Here is a 22257-nt window from a genome sequence, read left to right as displayed (position 1 = left end):
GAGTCTTTTCCTAATCTTTAAGATGGGATTTGGCCCAATTTTTAATTCAGTCAGGTTTAGAAAATCGAAAATTTCGTGTATATATAGTGTCGCTTGTAGGGGTGTTGTGCGCCACTGGTGAGAACTGCCGTTCTCTGTGGATAAATTTCAATTATCTTTATTTTATTTCCCCACGACTTTGTTCCAAAATGCATCGTTTTAAAGTTATAATAAGCAATGAAAGTTGAAAAAAATCGATGTTTTTCGAAATTTTTAAATATTTTAATTTTTTTATTAATGTTCCGGGCATATTTGAGAAGGAGCGTAAGCCAATTATAATTACTGAAGTTGTCACCTAATTTTATCTGCAAAAATCCGAATGCCACCTCTCACATCCACCTCAAAACAGATCCGCTCTGGTCTATTTATTCAAAAACAAATTGTACTACAAAAACATTATTAAATTAAGTTTTAAGCGATTTACATCGCGTTTTATGTAAAATTATAAGTGTAGAAGAACATCATAAGCTTATTCATCTTCATGGGGAGGAACCATCTTAAGACGGTTCCTCCCCATGAAAATGAACAAGCTTATGATGTTATGTAACCATCTTAAGATGGTTCCTCCCCATGAAGATGAACAAGCTTATGATGTTCTTCCACGCTAATAATTTTACATAAAACACGATGTAAATCGTTTAAAACTTAATTTAAGAATGTTTGTGTTGTACAATTTGTTCTTGAACCAATCGATTCCTCCCCCTTCCTGTTGGGTGCCCCTTCCTAAAATTCTGTTACAAGCAGATGTCTTAAACAACTTCCAGCTCATATTTACATATTATTTATATTTGAAGAGTGGATATATAAAATCGGGCCAAGTGCCCGAGTACTTCGGTTTTTTCCATTATAATGGTCTATGCAACAAGGCTGTATTATGGGCCAAGTGGCCTGTGTTGCATTGGAAACAGCTCTAAATAAATTCAACAAATTGCGTCCGCCGTTAAGTATAGTGTTCCGTTTCCTGATAAAAACTAATTTTTCTCGATTGTGTATTTTTGTCACTTGGCCCGTGATATATCTCCACTCTTCATAAGGAAGCCCTAACACAATTTGGAGAAAAATGGCCAATATTGTTAGAGAGACGGCTATTCAAATACTTGGGAAAACGTCAGGAAAGAAATTTGAGGATAAAGAGACTTGGTGGTGGTCAAATGAAGTACAAGGAAAAATAAAAGAGAAGGGAAAATTATATAAAAAGTGGCAAAAAACCAGATCGGACATAGATCTTCAAAACTATATAGTTGCCAAAAAGGAAGCGAAAGTAGCAGTAGCAAAAGCTAAAGCAGAAGCATATTCAAACCTATACGATCAACTTGATACCAGGGAAGGCGAAGCAAAGATATATAAAATAGCCAAACGGAGAGCAAAGAAAGCAAGAGATTTTAATAAAATTAGATGTCTCCGAGATGAAAATAATAAAATACTAATTCACGAAAAGGATGTCAAAAAGAGATGGAGAAAGTATTTTCACAGTTTATTAAATGAAAATTTGACAGACAGCCTGTGACGGAGACAGTAACAGCAATGGTTACCAGAATAACAAACGAGGAAGTGGCTCAAGGGCTTCAAAAAATAAAGAAAGGAAAAGCAGTCGGACCAGATGATATTCCTGGGGAAGTATGGAGAGCATTGGGAGAGACAGGAATAAGTTGGCTAGCAGGTCTATTTAATAGAATTATGGAAGTTGGACAAATGCCAGACGAATGGAGAAGCAGTATATTAGTACCTGTCTACAAAAACAAGGGAGACATACAACAATGCACAAACTACAGGGCTATAAAACTACTTAGCCACACCATGAAAATATGGAACAGAGTAATTGATAGACGGATACGTGAAGAAACCGAAATATCCGATAATCAATTTGGCTTTATGCAGGGCAGATCAACAACAGATGCAATTTTCATTGTAAGGCAACTGATGGAAGAGACCAACGCTCATATTATGAGCGTTGGTCTCTTTATTCCTGTATTTTTCCATCAGTTGCCTTACAATGAAAATTGCATCTGTTGTTGATCTGCCCTGCATAAAGCCAAATTGAATATCGGATTGATCTTGAGAAAGCATATGATAGAGTTCCTCGAGAGATTCTGTGGTGGGCACTCAATAAGAAAGGAGTCCCTGGTGCATACGTAAAGATTGTGAGGGATATGTATGAGGCAGTAACGACTAGTGTTAGGACAGGTGTGGGAGAGACTGATAAATTTCATGTGAAAGTAGGATTGCATCAAGGCTCGGTGCTTAGTCCGTATTTATTCTCATTAGTTTTGAATCAGATAACAGCGAAACTACAGGGTAACATTCCATGGTGCTTAATGTATGCTGATGATGTCGTGTTAGTAGGAAATAGTGAAATAGACTTAGAACAAAAACTGGAACAATGGAGACAAGCTCTGGAGGAAAATGGTTTAAAACTTAGTACGACAAAAACAGAGTATTTGGAATGTTCATTTAAAGATGACTACAAATAAAATGGTATCTTTGGATGGTGAAATGATTGTGAAAAGCAATAGTTTTAAGTACCTAGGATGGTATTACAGAGTAATGGAGAAATAGATGGAGATGCATGCAGTAGAATTAGGGCTGGATGGATGAAGTGGAAAGAAGCGAGTGGTGTGTTGTGTGACAGAAAAATTCCAATGAAGCTGAAGGGAAAATTCTATAAAACAGCCATAAGACCGGCTATGATGCACGGAACTGAATGTTGGGCAGTGAAAAAGAAAGAGGAACAACGAATGCATGTGGCGGAAATAAGAATGCTTAGATGGATGAGTGGAGTGACAAAGAAGGATAAAATTAGAAATGAGTATAGTAGGGGAAGTCTAGGTGTGGCACCAATTGATGCCAAAATGAGAGAGCATAGGTCAAGATGGTTTGGTCATCTTCAACGTCGAGACGTTAATCACCCAATACGAAGAATAGCTGAAGTGCAGATTCCTGGAAGGAGTAGGCGAGGAAGACCAAAGAAGACCTGGGGGGAGACGATAAGGCAGGACATGTTGGTAAAGGGGATTAACATTGCTATGACCCAAGATAGAGTTGTGTGGAGAAATGCAATTAGGGAAGCCGACCTCGCATAGGGATAAGGCAAAGAGAATGATGATGACATATTTGAAAACGATCTTCGGATTGGAAATCTAAGGGCCGGTTGTTCGAACGCTAATCAAAAATGGAATCAACTGATCATTATCAAATATTTCATTACTGTCACCAACTGTCAATGTCAACTTTGACTGGGTTGCTGAAAACATGATTGATTACAATAATTATGAGATTAATTGATTAGTTTATCAATTATGTTAATAATTGTTATGTTAATTAATAATTAATTGATCAATCAATTATGTTAATTATCATAATGATAATTAACATAATTGATTACAATCAACTGATTGGCGTACGAACAACGAACTTGATTATAATCAACTTCTTGATTAGCGTTCGAACAACCGGCCCTATACGTAATAATAAATATAAAATCAATTCTGGTTTAATCCCATATAAAATAATATTTGAATTGCATTAGAAATGTTTTACAAAATAATATTCCTGGTAAAAGCGATACCAGTTTTATTACAGTCGGAAAAACGAAAGAATAGGGCTTTTCATCGATTGTCATTTGTTTCAAGCTTCTGTCATGTGTCACATAATATTAATATATTTACGTCATACGTCTCTGGTTTGTATCATTGCTATATACCAATAACGTATGACGTAGATATATTAATATTATGTGACACACGACAGAAGCTCGAAACAAATGACTATGAATGAAAAGCCCTATACGCTGTGAGCTCGTACGTAGAGGGGATATTTATAAATTCGCGAGCGCCAGTAGTGGCAAGTCTGTAAACGTTTATCGGAAATTTGACATAAATGTCAAAGTGATTAATTTAAAATTAAAATTAAAATCATTAATTATAAAAAATATTAGTTGGTCAAATTTGTGGTATATATTTTTACCTTAAATATACTTACGTTTTAAATACTGAATTAACGTTTTTTTTTTAATGTTCCGTAATATGTAATTTTAAATTAATCTGTTAATCTTAGCGCCATCTACACGATAATTGTGAAAGTATCCGAAGTAAGAAATTAATATTTCATCAATAGAACGTCAAAATGATTAGAAAAATCTTTAAAAAATCTATTACAATTTAATTACTTTTTAGCGTTGTAAATATTAAGCGATAACAATTAAATAATAAATTTAAAAATTACCGGTGAAAGTTGAATTAGTAATCCGCCAAGAGCGACACCAGCGAAGCTCAGAGCGTATACGCTGTGAGCTCGTACGTAGAGGGGATATTTAGAAATTCGCGAGCGCCAGTAGTGGCAAGTCTATAAACCTTTACCGGAAATTTGACATAAATGTCAAAGTGATTAATTTAAAATTAAAATTAAAAACATTAATTATAAAAAATATTAGTTGGTCAAAGCTGTGGTATATATTTTTACCTTAAATATACTTACGTTTTAAATACTGAATTTAAGTTTTTTTAATGTTCCGTAATATGTAATTATAATTAAATCTAAAAATCTTAGCGCCATCTACACGATAATTGTGAAAGTACCCGAAGTAAGAAATTCATATTTTATCAATAGAACGTCAAAATGATTAGCAAAATCTTAAAAAAATCGATTACAATTTAATTACTTTTTTGCGTTGTAAATGTTAAGTGATAACAATTAAATAATAAATTTAAAAATTACCGGTGAAAGTTGAATTAGTAATCCGCTAGGAGCGCCACCAACGAAGCTCAGAGCGTATACATACCCATGAACAATCACATCCATCACTTATTTTGTATACGCTCTGAGCTTCGCTGGTGGCGCTCCAAGCGGATTACTAATTCAACTTTCACCAGTAATTTTTAAATTTCTTATTTAATTGTTATCGCTTAATATTTACAACGCAAAAAAGTAATTAAATTGTAATCGATTTTTTTAAGATTTTGCTAATCATTTTGACGTTCTATTGATAAAATATGAATTTCTTACTTCGGATACTTTCACAATTATCGTATAGATGGCGCTAAGATTAATTTATAATTACATATTACGGAACAGTAAAAAAAATTAAATTTAGTATTTAAAACGTAAGTATATTTATGGTAAAAATATATACCACAGCTTTGACCAACTAATATTTTTTATAATTAATGTTTTTAATTTTAAATTAATCACTTTAACATTTATGTCAAATTTCCGGTAAAGGTTTACAGACTTGTCACTACTGGCGCTCGCGAATTTGTAAATATCCCCTCTACGTACGAGCTCACAGCGTATAGGGCTTTTCATCAATTGTCATTTGTTTCGAGCTTCTGTAATATGTTGTATAATCTGTGTATAATATTAATATACACGGATTATACGACATATGACAGAAACTCGAAACAAATGACTGTGAATGAAAAGCCATATTTGCTGTCTTTTTCTATAACAAATAGAAAAAGACAGCACACTTTTTGTTATTTATAGAAAAAGACAGCAAATACAAAATAAGTGATTTATGTGATCGTTCATGGGTAATCTTTAATAGGGCTTTTCATCGACTGTCATTTGTTTCGAGCTTCTGTCATGTGTCACATAATATTAATATATCTACGCCATACGTCTTTGGTTTGTATCATTGGTATATACCAATAACGTATGACGCAGATATATTAATATTATGTGACACATGACAGAAGCTCGAAACAAATGACTGTGAATGAAAAGCCCTATAGGGCTTTTCATTCACAGTCATTTGTTTCGAGCTTCTGTCATATGTTGGATAATCCGTGTATATTTTTATTATACACGGATTATACGACATTTGACAGAATCTCGAAACAAATGACAATCGATGAAAAGCACTATTTTTCCAACTGTATTTAAATTCTATTATACCCTGTTTTTAAACCAGGAGGAGTAAACTCAAAAGACAGATTCACACTAAATAATGTCACTAGAAAAATCACCAAATACATCTTCTTTTTTGATTGATCATGATTGTAGGCTTTCGACGGTAACCCATAAATATTCATCATCATCCAGCCCTTTGCGTCCACTGCTGGACATAGGCCTCCCTCATTTTTGTCCATTGTGCTCTATTTTGAGCACTTTGCATCCAATTTCTTGACATTTTCTTGAGATCGTCAGTCCAACGAGTAGGTGGTCTTCCTCTACTTCTTTTGTCTAATCTCGGCCTCCACTCAAGTAATCTCTTCGTCCACCTCCCTTCACTGATTCGGTCGACGTCTCCGGCCCAGTTACATTTCAGGGTGGAAATTGGGGAAATTACATCGGTAACTCCTGTTCTTCACAGGCATAAGTCATCACAGGCAACACACATTGGTCAAATGTTTTACGTTTTAAAGAAATTGGTATATCGCTTTTAAAGATGTCTTTGAGTTTTCCATAGGCTGCCCATGCTAGGTTTATTCTTCTGCATAGTTCGCATGTTTGGTTGTCTCTTGTGATCTTTATTTCGTGTCCAAGGTATATGTATTTTTCCACTAGCTCTACTTCGTTGTCTCCAATATTGATATTTCCGCTAGGTACTTGGTTTATCATGAATTTTGTTTTGGAGATGTTAATTTTAAGATCTACACTGGTACACACTAACTGAAATTCATGTAGCATTGTACATATTATCTCCTTGAGGTTGTCAGAGAATAAAACTATGTCGTCTGCGAATTTCAAATTTGTTAATCTTATACCGTCAATATTCAGGCCTCGCTCTTCCCAGTTAAGTTTTTTACAAGCATATTCTAGTACTGCGGTAAACAGTTTAGGCGATAAGGTATCGCCCTGTCGGATTCCTCTGCCGATTGGGATATGGTCCGTGTTTTTATGTAGTTTCACCGACATAGTTGCGTTCTTGTATGTATTATAAATTTACCTTGTGTATCGGTAGTCAACGGGGCATGCTTGTAGTGTTTTCAGAATTTTGTCAAATTCTACCATGTCAAAGGCTTTATGGAAATCTACAAAAGCCAAAACGAGTGGTCGATTGTATTCGATAGTCTTTTCTATTACCGTTTTTATTTCTATTCTCTGTAGGTGATCATTTTTTCCAAATCCGGTACGAAATCCCGCTTGCTCCATTGGCTGGTAGAAATCAAGAAGACGATTCGTTACTTCTTGTAAGGAGTTTGTATAAGTGACTAAGAAGGCTTATAGGTCTGTAATTTTCTAATTCATGGGGATCTCCTTTTTTGTACAATAGAATTACTCCAGCATTATGCCATTTGTGGGGTATATTACTATCTAAAAGGCACATGTTAACAAGGTTTTTTATTTTCTTAAGAAGACAGAATCATCTCCGATTTTGATTGCATCAGTAACTACACAATCTTACCATAAATATTATATTATACTAATACGTCGCTAAAGAGTTCTAAGAACAACTGCATTTTATATAAAAGAGACTAAAAATCTTAAAATTAACCTATATTATAGGTTAATTTTAAGATATAACTTAACCTATGAAATGCCAACAGTCAAAATGTCATAAATGTTAATTCGCAAAATTAAATTTTAACAGAGGGCGCTCAAAATTTCAAAGATGGACGACAACGCTAGGAAAACAATTCATTTTGTCCTTTGAGTTCACAGTTCTAAAACGTTAAATTAAAATCATTTACAGGAGTGTTTTGCCAAAGTAACCACTAAGTTTTGCAACTAAGACATCTTATAAGTTAAAGACGACTCAAAATTATGTTTAATCTGTATGCATTCATTAAAATTTGATGCTAACTACTGATTTGTTTTAACCTTTTTTTCATAAAAAAATCTGGCCCCCGATAATCACACAACGTTCTAAAAATTATTAATCTATCTTAGGATTTCTAATTTTGTTTTTAATTTAATTAATAGGTGCACTACAGTTTATTTTACACCGACAGATAACAATTTTTAATTAAATAAAAACTGGAAACTTGGAAACTAAGTAGGTGAATTTATTTTATAATAATTGTGTTCTGGAAATTACGAAGTGGTCGGGATATTTTTCATAACAATGTACATTCTATGTACATAATATATACTACATTTTATTCATTTATTTAATTTTGCAGTCGCTTAAACATTAAAAAATAATACGTTTAATACAAACGTTAAATTAACAAAATGTGTGATTTGGCATTGGTTAATTTAGGTCATTACGTAGAGTATAATAGGAATGAATACTGAGGAACACTGCAATAGTTTTTTTAACCTTTAACTACACGCGCTGGCGTACTTTGTACGCCAGATATACGAATTCTACTGGAAATATATTTAAAAATTTAATTTTTGACCTTCCTTATTTTTCTAACCTATCACTGGAATGTGCTTTATAATTTGGTTTTAGTTTCGTTATAATCGGCGTTCTGGAAAGATCGTAATTTACATTTTATTATTTGTTGTTTCCGGTGGTGGGCAATATACCCCAGGATTATATTACTATAAGTTGTAATATAAGTACATATTTTAATTGTTTTTTAGTCATTATGGCAAAAAATATATTTTTCTTTGTAAACAATACTTTTTCTCCTGTAAAAAATCACATTTAAAAAAATTTTTTATTAGTAATTTTATTTATCATGGAATCCAGTTATTCCATGATTCCAGTTATAAATCCCAATTGGCTTACTGAAAAGGAACTCCAAGTATTCACTGATGCCGAATAAGGTTTATAACAAACAACTAAGTGTATTTTTTCAAAAACAATTAAACAAATCCGCTGTTTTTAAGTGTATTTTCTTGTGGCGTACAAAGTACGCCACGCGTGTAGTTATGTTATAACTTGATGCGCGGGTAGTTAAAGGTTAAGTCGAAATTATTGTTAATTACAACATAAACTGACCGCAAATATGTACACAATTTAATGGCAAAGTCAATGTTTTCCTTGAGTTGAGGTTTTTCAATTTCGCCACCAGGCGTCGCCCACTTTGCGGTTCCTCGCCAATAGTGTCAAAATTTGATAACAGTGGAGTAAACTTGCCTGAGGTTGGACCAATTACAAACAAGCATTACGGCGCGGTAAATTTGAATTACTCCTCCTAGTTTAAAAACAGGGTTTAGCAAAAATGTAACCAAGAAATACAAAACTTACCTATTCCTTTTAAATATAAACTTAGTTGCAGTCTTCCGAAATGTTTAAGATGATGATTTGATTTTAACATATTGTACAAATGTCTCATACATAGTGGAAAGTGTTTTTGAGAGTATACGTCTAAATTGGCGGGATTAATACTTCCATCTTTTGAATCTTCTACAATATGAGTTTTGCCTGTGTAAAGATTATGAAGATTATCCAACAATGAGTTTACCCGATCATCATCAAGTGAGGGAAGGCGTTGGTTGTAAAGCTAAAAAGCAATCAATTATACAGAGTGGGCGAAAGAAAACAGTCCACCTCGATATTTGGCAGTATTTATTAGATTTTAAGAAAATGACGAAACACGTCGATTTTTGTTCTAAGGGGGACACATTTTTACGGTACATGCATCTGTCATTTGTCAACCTCGTCCCTTACACTCCCCCACCCCTTATTTTTAAATAGGGGATAGGGGTCGTGTGCTAGCTCATTTGAAAGTTTATTCAATTCTCTATACAGTAATATTAACATTGACATAATTATTTATACAGGGTGTCCAAGAAAAATTATTTTGTATTAAATTAATTGACACAAAAAGAAGAATGTATGTAATTTATTTAACTTAAAATACATTCTACTGCTGACAGAAAACAGAAAAAAAAATGTTTATTTGATAAGTAAACATTGTTTGTTGCTTAAATTCAATATTCAAGCTACCAAGAGGCAGATGGGTAGCAGCTTGAACAATGAAATTAAGCGAAAAGCAATGTTTATTTATAAAAAAACATTTTTTTCTGTTTTATGACAGCAGTAAAATGTATTTTGAATTAAATAAATTACATACATTCTTCTTTTTCTGTTAATTAATTTAATAAAAAAAATTTTCTTGCGACCCCGTGTATAAATAATTATGTTAATGTTTATATTACTGAATAGAGAACTGAATAACCTTTCAAATGAGCTAGCACACGACCTCTATTCCCTATTTAAAAATAAGGGGTTGTAGAAGTGGAAGGGAGGGGTTGAGAAATGACAGATGTATTCACCGTAAAAATGTGTACCCCTTAGATCAATAATCGACCTGTTTCGTCATTTTCTTAAGATCTAATAAATACTGCTAAATATCGAGGTGGACTGTTTTCTTTGCCCACACTGTATACAGTATGTCCCTGTAAGTTGTATCCATATGGAAAACTTTTTTATTATTAATTTTACGAAAAAAGTTATTCTTTATAAAAAGTTCTCCATAGTCCAAAACCTAAGATTCAACCATCAGATATCAAAATTATATTAATGTTATACCAGGTATGTCAACAAGTTTGAATTTCACTCAAAGTAAAGTATCTTTATTTTTCACAATATTGAAAATTGCTATAATGAAAAGTTGTTTGGAATTAAAAACTATATTCTAATATGCAATTAAATCCTTCTAATTAAAAAAAAAAATTAAATTCCGGATAACATTATTTTTAGTTATTTCAATTGTGATAACTCTTTTATTATTAATTTTACCAAAAAAAGTGATTCTTAATAAAAAGTTCTGGCTGGTGTAAAACCTAAAATATAACCATCAATTATCAATTTTATACGAGGTATGTCAAAAAAGATAAATTTAGATCAAAAGAAAAGTACCTTTATAGTTGAGAATATTTCAATTAGAAGGATGTAATTACATACTGAAACATAGTTTTAATTCTAAATAACTTTTCGTAATAACAATTTTCGATATTGTGAAAAATAAACGTATTTTACTCTTGAGTGAAATTCATATTTTTTGACATACCTCGTATAAAATTGATAAAATTTGACATAAGATGGTTGTATTTTAGGTTTTAGACCATGCAGAACTTTTTATTAGGAATCACTTTTTTTCGTAAAAAGTTATCTGAATTGAAATAACTGAAAATAATGTTAGTTATCCACAATTAAAAAAAAAAAATTTCAATTAGAATGATGTAATTGCATACTAGAATATAGTTTTTAATTCCAAACAACTTTTCGTAATAGCAATTTTCAATATTGTGAAAAATAAAGCTACTGTACTCTTGAGTGAAATTTAAACTTTTTGACATACCTCGTATAATATTCAAAAAATTTGATAATTGATGGGCAAATCTTAGGTTTTGGACCATGCAGAGCTTTTTATGAAGAATAACTTTTTTTCGTAAAATTAATAAAAAAGTTTTCCATATGGATACAACTTACAGGGACATATATACTGTATATTTGTATTGAAAGAGAAAATATTCATCCTAATTGTAAATATTAATAATTACAATAAGTAAATAAGCAAAATTATAATAAGGTATTCAATATTGTAGTAGGGGAGCACTGGACGCCAAATTTGCAGTTGCTAAAGGGTTGTGAAGATTAGGTCCTAAAACCAAAAAAGTTTTCCATTTTAGTGGGGATTTTCCATTTTATTTAATTTTCCATTTCCAAAAATCGTTTTTTCCGATTATAGCGCGATCTATCCATAATTCGAAAAAAATTCTGGAATACAAGTTACTTATTTTTATGCAGAGGCGTGCGGTCCATGGAAGCGGGGGAAGCACCGCTTCCCTATACTTCGATATAAGAAAATATATTATTAATTAATATTTAATTATCAAAATTTTTCCCTAATCCAAGTACTCTACATATTACCTAAGCAATGCAATAGGCATTGAAAAATATTAAAAATGAATGGCATACGAACGAACTCAATATGCACACAATTCAACTAATCGGTCCACTCCTGACAGAAGCGCATCTCAAAATCGCCGCTTGTCATGCAGTTGTCCCGTTTAAAAATTGGTCAGGGTTCAATGACTGCACCCACTAGACGCGCGAATTTTGGTACCCTGGAAGCGATCGTTCGAGCGCCTTCCGAAAAGTGAGATTCTCTGACTGTTACATACTGCTGCTAAGGGGTGCTTAGGTACTTACATACATTCGCTTAAAGAATATTTCGGTTTAAATTTTTTGCAGAGATTTTTCCTTTTAGTGACCTTTTATTTGACATTTTACAGATGAAGTCAAATGACATTGCATTTGTATAAGACAAATTGATGACTTTATTAATACGACAATTAAAAACCGAGAGCAGTTTAAACATATTTGGGATTAAACTGAAAATATTGGGTTTGAACATGAAAGAAAAATAATGAAGATTGATAATGTCGACAACAGACAACCTTCTGATAATATTCTACAACAAATGAATTCTTGCTTTCAAAATTTGAACGACTTAAAATTTGTAGAATTATATATAGTCTTAATATTTCTAATTATAATTCATGAAAATTTCCCACATAGGAATTTATTTCACTACGATGAACATTTTTTGCTATCCCAGCTTTCCATTCTCAGTCAAGTGTCGTTTATGAAACAACTGACATCAGTGATAAAGAAATACCCAGAAATCTGGGTATATAACTACTGGTTTAAACAAGTCGATGTGTGAAGTGGTCAAGTTGTGTGAATTAGTAGATACTAACTATTTCAGCCACCAGTACATCAGTTGAACGAAGTTTTTCAGTATTAAAATGCATTAGAAGTTTTACAAGAAATTCAACAAGCGAAGACAGACTTTCCAAGTTAGCCCTATTGTCCATTGAAAAAGACTGCATTCAACAATTATCAGAAGTTGATAGGAGAATAGACGTCGAGTATAAATAAGTGTCATATTGAAAGTTGTGTGTTGTGGAAAATGCCTCGGAATATAATTTTTTTTTAAATAGAACTCTTCTTTAGGAAACCAAGCCAGGAGTGAGAACTCAAGGCTTGAGCAAACAATACAGATCAATGATAGGTTACTAGTCACTAGAAATAGCGGGAATAGAGTGCCTCACGCATTGATCGAAGTAGGATTTAGTGTGCGAGTCCTTGTACCCAGGACATTTCACATAAGCACTTTGCTGATAGAGAGCCCCTATAGCCTATAGCGCATCAGAGTGTTATCAGGTGGGAAGTGGCTCTACCCTTAAGAAAATATTTTTATATCCTTATTGAATCGCTTCCCCTTTCAAAAAAGTCACCGCACGCCACTGCTTTTATGTAAGGAATCCAAATCTGCAATAAAAAATGAGGGTTCATTTTTAAGATTTTAAAGTAACCCCCACACCACTTCCGTGGAGGGACGTGTTTGGTTACATTCGATAGATTTTTGAAGAATATTAAACACGTATTTTTCAGTTTTTCGATCTGATGTTCATTTCGCGAAATATCGCGGGTTTCCTATTTAAAATTTTAAACTTACTCCCCACCACCGTTCGTGGGGGGTCGTGTTTGGTATCATTCCATAGATTTTTGAAAGATATTGAAAAGGTACTTTTCAGTTTTTCGATCTGATGTTCATTTCGCGAAATATTCGCTTTTTTGTGAAATTTTGTGACTTGCCCATTTCCTTACGCGCCGCTCAAATCGTCAGATTTTTTCAAACATACACTGTTCTTCATGTATTTAACCCTTTGAATTCCGATGACGCTTAAAGACGTCATACCGTTACTACCGTCAGGTGCGCATGACGGCTTCAGGCGTGATATGCAGATATGCACAACATTCCTTTAGAGGTTAGTATTTGTTTGACTTTCTCGACTGAAAAGAGATTCTATTGAGTACGTAGATAATAGTTATTTATGTACCAAGTCAGTAAAGTTACTCTTTATGGAACGAGTCTGACATTATGAGCAGAGCGAGCGAGGCGAATAACAGACGAGTTCGATAAAGAGTCTTTACTGACGTGGTGCATACAAAATTTTATCGCCAACAATTTGATATTGGTTTTAACACTCACTTACAATTTACAATTTAAAAACTTTTTAAATTTTAGACGTCATAATAATTTCATGACAGTGATGACATAACTTTTGCAAGATGGCCGCTTTCGATTTTTAATCGATAGTTATCAATATTGAAGAATTACTAAATCGGTAAAGTTTTAATTTATTTTATATGAATATAATTACAAAATACTACAGAGTTTTCCTTTTTGACATACATTTAATTGATAATATCGCCAATTGTGTACAATATTTTTAATAATTAAAGTAAATAAATTTTAAGTTCACTCAAATACTCACCATTTGATTACTGCCATCGACCACTTACATTCAATCTCGGGTTAATTTGATTAATCGCGGCAGGTAAAGTAAAATTCTTCATTCAGTACAATAAAGTGTTAGTTTACTGCCGCAAATGAGGGCAAATGAGTACAATAATGAATGACTTTAGTGACGGTTGGCGATAAAATTGTTTTTATAACGTTAGTTTAGATTAATAGTATGTATGACGCAATTCCAGGGCCATCTCGACTAAAACACTACAATGTAAATGCAGCGAAAAATCGAGTTAGCATCCAGGTCGCGTTAGGCATATTTCGTCAGTAATGAAAGGGTTAACCTATCTTGTCTTAATCTGGCGTTACGAGTTTTACTAAGGATAGACTTTTCTACGGACTGCCCCCAACGCACACCTCTGCATTAAGGGTTCATATATGGTAGGGGTACATTTACAGGGTACAAGGTTTCTCCCCATGTGAAGATGAGCCCTGACGCGCTCGAGGAACGCGGAAAATCCCCGCTTGGGCTCCCCTACCATTGCTTTAGGGATTCGCTTATAAAATTTTATGTTGTTTTGTTATACTTACGCTTAAAGCCTCATTTAAAATTGCTCTAAATTGGGTTTGAATCGACACGACCAACTCAGAAGTGGGTATAAAGGCAAAACCATTCTCCAAAAACACTTTCCTATTCTTCACCAATGTTAAAACTTCAGTAAATGGTACTTTATAAAAATCTACTGAATAATACATGCCTTCGGTTATCCCTAAAATATTACAAATAAAAAAATATAATACTTAGCTCTAAAATTAATCGTTTTAAACTTATAAGTAAGGAAAATAGAAAAAAGATATGTTTTTAATAATGTTTAAATATCTTTATTTCTTTTTTTAAATGTTTTTATTTCTATTTGAGATGGAGGACAAGTCAATCATTATTACTAAAGTTATCACACAACCGTTTCTGCAAAAATCAGAATGCCACCTCTAACATCCAAACTGTAGATGTTTTTTCACAGTTCCACACTAATCTAAAAAGGCAGTAAGAGATGCACAACAAAAATCCGGGAAAGAAGTTGGGAACTGCTTACATGAAGGTTATAAATATGAAAGTAGGTCCTTTCGGAATACGATGAATGAATCAAGAGGGCAAAATAAAAGGGATAGAAACAAAAAAAATTCAAAAAATTCACAGGCATAGTTGACGCCTGAGGCTTTTACAAAACTTGTTTTATAGACCCGTAGGCTGAGTGTACAAACTTCAAAATGCGTTTTAATTTTATTTTTCTTGAAAAATGCCGCTGAGCCATAGATGTAAAAAATAAAAAAAAATTGAATTCTGGGAATAGAGCATTTTACCTACCTTAACAGGGAGTACCCTTTAAATTAGAAGACAAAACTAAACTCAAATGACACATCAAGATCAAGGAAAGAAAATAACATGACATGGAGAGTAAAGAAAAAAGAAGTCATTGAAGAAACAAAATGAATTCAAAAGTGATGGGCCATAGACTGAAATACAACCACAGGCTGGTTTTAGATATGCAATGAAGCATTGAACCAAAATAAACTACCCAAAAATTGGAAAAATTATCTTATTCTATCAATTTATAAGAGGGGGACATAATCAACTGGGAGAACTATAAAGTACATATGTCTAGGCTTTATTATATTTTTAACACTTTATTCTAAAAGAAAACACTTAATTTATTGAAGTTATACTTTTTTACCGGCGATATGAGGGTGAATTTTTATATGTTAAAACCTATGATCCCGGCGCATGCGCATTATAACTTTGTTCTGATTGGATGTTCAAATGACATGTCAAAAATTATTCAATATGGCGGCTGTGGCACAGCTGTACGTAGTTTGATTATTTATGGTTGTTGCGTTTTGAAATTTGTGGGAAAAGAAACAAAGTTAGTTAATAGGTATACTGCCTTTTTACTGTCAAACAGTAAAACGTTCAGTTACCCTATTTTTCCACATGACAAATAATGTGGAATTGGACGAGTGAGTCTAGGCTTCGATTACGAATCAAAGCGTCCCGAAATTCACGGGTTCGATTCCCGATGCAAGTTTTTATTTTTTTATGCATTTTATGATTGTAAGTATATTTGTTATATAATTTTTTTTAGAAAATGCGTATTTAAAATTTTTGCCAACAATTATTATCGTTCAGAAATAATTTTTTCTTTGTGTTTGTGTGCGTTTTATTCTTTTATTTTTTTTTTTAATTTTTGGTATTGTCTTAAAAATCACATAATATGTAGTAGAAGTATAACTTCTTACGTGCGTACAAAGTACACACACATTCTTTTTTTATTGATGGATTCGACCGTTACTTGATTGAAGTTCATTTTATCTAACCATAAAACACTGAAAACGTTTGTTTTCTGTACTTCCACAAAATTTATTGCAACTATGTGACTACAGCTGTTTCGGCAGAGTGCCTTTCTCAAGTACTTGAGTAACTTGAGAAAGGCACTCTGCCGAAACAGCTTTAGTCACTCTGCCGAAACAGCTGTAGTCACAAAGTTGTAATAAATTTTGTAGAAGTATAGAAAACAAACGTTTTCAGTGTTTTATTGTTAGACTTAATTTATTATCTTTTTCTGAACGTATTTACACACATGTATTCATTATTCTATTTATTATTTACAATAATTTATAACATACACTAAAACATACTAAAAACATGCCTTTTATTTGTATCTAATTTGTACAATTTATTTTTGACGTGTTTAATACATACACGAAATATAAATCACGACCGAGCTTAAAGCCCAAACAATTCAATTTTAATCGGAGAGATAGAAGCGGATTTGGCTCGTAATAAGTAATATGGACAAACTATACAAACTATACGCACGCACTGGAAGCAGAAAGCACTAAACAGAAGCGAATGGAGGAAACTGGGGGAAGCATATGTTTAAAATTGGACGAACTAAAGGGCAAAAGAAGATACGGGGATATGTTGAATTAGTTGTGTACATGACTTTCCCATGTGAGCGGAAACCAGAGTGGGGGACGAGGGTAGATATAAGGGGTCAAAGTCGCGGTTTTTATTGTTTTTTTTTTTGTGACGCTAATGATCGAGATGGTGCATCAAAATTTGGGAATAAGTAGGTCATGACGTAACTAAGTAAAATCTCCTGGGGCCGAACGATGCGAGGCCGACAAAGGGGTGGGGGCAGGGGTGAATATAGAAATTATAAGGGATTTTTTTGTGACGGACGCCCATGATCGAGATGTAGTCACGTGCACAACTGATTCAACATGTCCCCATACAGTTTGTCCATATTACTTATCACGAGCAAAATCAGCTCCCAGCTCTTGGACTATTTACTTATATACAGTGAATAACGCGAAAGATGGAAAACATAACATGCATTGTGAAGTAAAAAGAAATGAAACTAGTAGAATTTAGTGATAAAAACCTATAAATTTACATTCTATTTACTGTTTCCCACCTTTAGACGTATCGGATGAGTTTGGCAACTGCCACTGTGACAGTGACAATTTTAGTTGACATACTCCTCTGATACATCTAAAGGTGGGAAACAATAAATATAATGTAAATTTATAGGTTTTTATATAAATTTCCCACCTTTAATAGTTTCATTTCGTTTTATCTCACAACTTAATATGTTTTTCGTCTTTTGCGTTATTTTTCCGGTTATTAGCACGCTCATCACTGTATATAAGTAAATAGTCCCAAGAGCTGTGAGCGGATTATGCTCGTGATAAGTAATATGGACAAACTATATGGGGATATGTTGAATCAGTTGTGCACGTGACTACATCTCGATCATGAGCGTCACAAAAACCCCTTATAATTTTTATATTCACCCCTGCCCTTCACCGTTTTGTCCCCCACGCAGCGTTCTGCCCCTGAAGATTTTGCTTAGCTACGTCATGATCTACTTACCCCAAATTTTGGTGCACTATCTACATCAAGAATGTCACAAAAAACCCTTTATAATTTTTATATTTACCCATGCTCGCCACCACTTTGTCCCCCACGGAGCTCTCCGCCCCTGGAAATTTTGATTAGTTACGTTATGACCTACTTATTCACAAATTTTGGTCTCGATCATGTGCGTTACAAAAAAAAAATAATAAAACCGCGACTTTGACCCCTTATAACTACCCTCGTCCCCCACTCTGGTTTCCGCCCGTAGGGGAAGCCATGTAGGTTAGTCCCTACACAACTAATTCAACATATCCCCCTATAGTTTGTCAATATTACTTCACGAGCAAAATCCGCTCTCAGCTCTTGGACTATTTACTTATATACCGTGATGAGCGAGCTAATAACCGGCAAAATAACGCAAAAGACGGAAAACAAATTAAGTTGTGAGATAAAACGAAATGAAACTAGTAAAGGTGGGAAATTTATATAAAAACCTACAAATTTACATTTTATTTATTGTTTCCCACCTTTAGATGTATGAGGAGTATGTCAACTAAAATTGTCACTGTCACAGTGGCAGTTGCCAGACTCATCCGATACGTCTAAAGGTGGGAAACAATAAATATAATGTAAATTTATAGGTTTTTATCGCTAAATTTACCAACTCTACTAGTTTCATTTCTTTTTACCTAACAATACATTGTTTTCCATCTTTCGCGTTATTTTGTCGGTTATTAGTGCGCTCATCACTGTTTACTACGAACCTATTGTAAGTTCTACCGTTCTACTAGCGATACAATAATATCTGAGTATAACTGAGCGATAAGAAGTTTGGAAGTATTCACTTCAGTAATTTCGTATTTTTGTTAAGAGAATATTTGTTTTAAATTTATTTTCAAGTCCAACTCTGTTATAACAGTGTGCATCATTGCGCATGGGCCGTATTCAAATATTCATGGGTTTATGACCTTTATCATTATCATGCCCGGCTCATTCTAATAAAAAACATGTAATCGTATTTATTTTCCTTCCATTTAGTCAGAGGCGCTGATGTCGGCCTTGTGATTGGTGGAACATGACTTTTGACAAATCCTGCGCTATCTGTGAATCTGTAATCTGTGTTCGTTACTCGAGTCTAGATCCCGAGCCGAGGATTAGCGGCGTGTAATTTGTGTTGCCTATATAAACTTGAATCGCGAATGTTTATTATTCAAAAAATTACAACTGTACAAATCAATGACATTTGTGTGCATTTTTTTGGCATGAAAGTTTAAACTTGGCTTATGTCTAAATTTATAGACGTTGCCTTTAAGCACTTTTAAAGGGGCAATTGCATCCAATTTGTCGGGATGCGAACTTTTTACATGTCTTTTTAAATCATGTTTACGTTTATACACGTTTCAGCGCACTTATTAATTATTTCCACACCGAACATTTTCGTTGTCAAGAAAATGAAATACCTACTCAAAAGCAAACACAAACACAGAACTGTGAACAGTAGAAATGATTGAATCGGAAAATTGATCTAACAGCTTCACTGTTCAATTGATAATTATACAAAGAGTCTACATTCTACCACATCCAATACTATTTTAATATTAAATATCATGCAACCGCAGTAAATATCGGTTTTTGCCTGAAAGGAGGAAGACCTAACCCTTCGGTCCAAACCTAACTTACGGGTATTAGAGTGAGAGAACCGCAGGGCAGGAGGTATTTGACCGCTGCGCGCAATCACAACCCACCCTTTTTATTATCACTAAAGGGTCTTTTCAGCGTTTTAAATAACACTCAAGGCCCATTTCGTTGATTCAAGTTTATATAGGCAACCCAAATTACACGCCGCTAATCCTCGGCTCGGGATTTAGACAGAATAGTGTTACTTCGTTCGTTGTCGTTCATTTATTTTATATGGTCATCAATGTGTCGGTTATGTGATGTGTTTGTGTCACCATAAAAAGCTGATATTCAGTCGTGTTTTTTGATATTTTTGTTATTTCATAATCGAGTACCTTTTTAAAGGTAAGTTTTTCTGATTGTAGGTACTGTTTATCCAACAGTTTTAAAATACACATTTTATTTCACGTTTTGTTGTTAGGTCTAATGGCTCCGTTCAGCTGTTGTGTGCAGACGGTGGAAAAATTCGACAAGTAAACATTTATTTAATCCAAATTACTCATATTTCTATGTAAAATGTCACATTATTGTTTAAATAAATAAGTAAGAAACAAAAGTTGTTTGTGTTTTACCTTTATTGTCCACTTGAATAAATAAAATATTAAATATTGGAAGTACCCTATGGATGGAGGCTATGATGTACGGATGTACCTAACCTAGCCTAGCATGGAGGCTAGATTATGCCACTCTTCCTATCCAATTAACAGCAAGAATGTTTAAAATTTCACACCTATCATGTAGAAGCTACAGACCAGTTATGTGGAGGCAGTGTTCCCAGATGACTTTTTTGAGGATCAGGAGGTGTCGCCACGAACGATCAGGAGATTTCAGGAGACTCGCTCGCCTCAAAAATTGGTAGAATTCTGTAGTTTCAGTCTTTACGTTTATAGATTGGCAACTAGATGTCGCCACGAAAAATCAGTAGAATCAGTTGGTGGAGTATTTTTACGTTTATAGGTAGGCATGCAACTCTATAAAATCTGTAAGGGACGGCTGTGGCAACGCTATATGGCGGCTAAAGCATAAAAATAAAAAAAATAAAATAGGATAAAATTCTGAAAAATTAAAACTCCATACAAAACCGTTCTTGAATCGTTACGCGCATGCGCAATGACGAGTAATGCTGCGCAGTAACACATTTTTCGTTACTGCGCATCCTCGTAATCATTCAAGAACGGTTTTGTATCGAGTTGGAACAAAACCAGATGATTTTCAGAATTTCATCACTTCATCAGGAGGTTTAAGGACGCCATCAGTAGATCAGTAGGCGAGGGTCGCCATCAGTAGGTCTCCTGAAATTTCAGGAGGTCTGAGAACACTGTGTGGAGGCCACATTTGTAGTATCCTTCACTTAGACAAGGAAAAAAGAGAGGACGGGTAACACTCATTTAAAACACACGTTCCAAAAGTGAAGCCACACGTTCGAAATTTGATTTAGAATCAGGGTCCTGGACCCTGATTCTAAATCAAATTTCGACCAAAAACAAGTCGCTTTCAATATGGCGACTGTCGAAATTATTTGACACGGAGATGAATGAATGGCCAAAAGCGAGGTTAGGTTTAGTTTAGATGTGTTTTGTTTATTTCTTGCAAGGAAAACTAAATCAAAAGGTATTATAATATAGCTGGGTTTAATTGAAATTTGCTTGTTTTGAGGAATTAGATAGAATAGTATTAAATTAGAAATATAATAATTGAGAATGTCCACAACATGAATCATCAACTCAATGAAAGATGTGAGGTAATAATCTGGGAAAATTAGTAAAAAACAAGGAAAATTAATTACCAGCTATTTTATTGCTGGACATGCTGAAATCAAATCTTAAGATTTCCTATATTAGTAATATAGCTGTGCAAAGTCCACAGAAAGTGTGCTATTTTGTTTATAAACAAATTAGCACTCCGAAATCTTTTTTTTTATTATTGCTCTATAACTCCGAAAATTTTAACTTTAAACCAAAACACTCACATAAAAATTGACAGTAATTTAATTCTGCACATTGATAATTTATTCCAATTTCCTTCGACGGAAATTTTCTTCGGAAAATTTGGGTTTTCCAAACAAAATCTTTAATTTTCAACTAAAATTTGAGGGAAGTAATTATTTACCAATAATTAAATAATTTGGTGACAGTGACATAAATCTTTTTTGTTATGAGTGTCTTGAAGATATGAAAATTTGTATGTACAAAGAGGACCGGAATTAAAAGGTATCTAATGGTTCAAAGATTAAAATCCTGTTGTTTATAACTCTGTCGCAAATGCCGGTCAAATTTGACCGGTTATACCTGGAATCACTCCTCGCAATTCAATTTGTTTTTCTTCGAAAAGGACACAGAAGCCGTGCTCTTTTCAACAGCGTTAACTTAATTTAATTTAATCTAATATTTTCTGAGGGGTTCTATTTGTTTATAAGCCAAAAAATTGTTTCTTTATAACATTCCTGAGACCGCTCAAATGGTCCAATTTCAATCCTGTAAGGTACGTTGAATAGGTATAGTGCTTTTTTATATGAAA

General features: G+C 33.6%; 1 protein-coding gene and 1 long non-coding RNA gene across 3 annotated transcripts in view; one reads left to right on the top strand and one right to left on the bottom strand.

The window, feature by feature from the left end:
- The window catches only part of LOC126881221 (DNA primase large subunit-like), a 45099-nt gene that overhangs the window by 11847 nt on the left and 10995 nt on the right, over positions 1-22257 (bottom strand). For both annotated transcript variants that reach the window (XM_050645355.1, XM_050645356.1), the window contains exons 3-4: positions 14736-14914; positions 9122-9377 (exon numbers count right to left, since the gene is read on the bottom strand). In XM_050645355.1, the coding sequence (XP_050501312.1) occupies positions 9122-9377; positions 14736-14914 (435 nt within the window). The remainder of the gene's footprint in view (positions 1-9121; positions 9378-14735; positions 14915-22257) is intronic.
- LOC126881226 (uncharacterized) lies at positions 19972-20296 on the top strand. The gene is made up of 2 exons (XR_007696762.1): positions 19972-20085; positions 20162-20296. It is a non-coding gene; the product is annotated as an uncharacterized LOC126881226 (long non-coding RNA).

The sequence above is a fragment of the Diabrotica virgifera genome, chromosome 3 (genome assembly GCF_917563875.1).
Source record: "Diabrotica virgifera virgifera chromosome 3, PGI_DIABVI_V3a".
Classification (NCBI taxonomy): Eukaryota; Metazoa; Arthropoda; class Insecta; order Coleoptera; family Chrysomelidae; genus Diabrotica; species Diabrotica virgifera.
The sequence above is the reverse complement of the archived record's forward strand: the minus strand, read 5'-3'. Positions and strand labels throughout refer to the sequence as shown.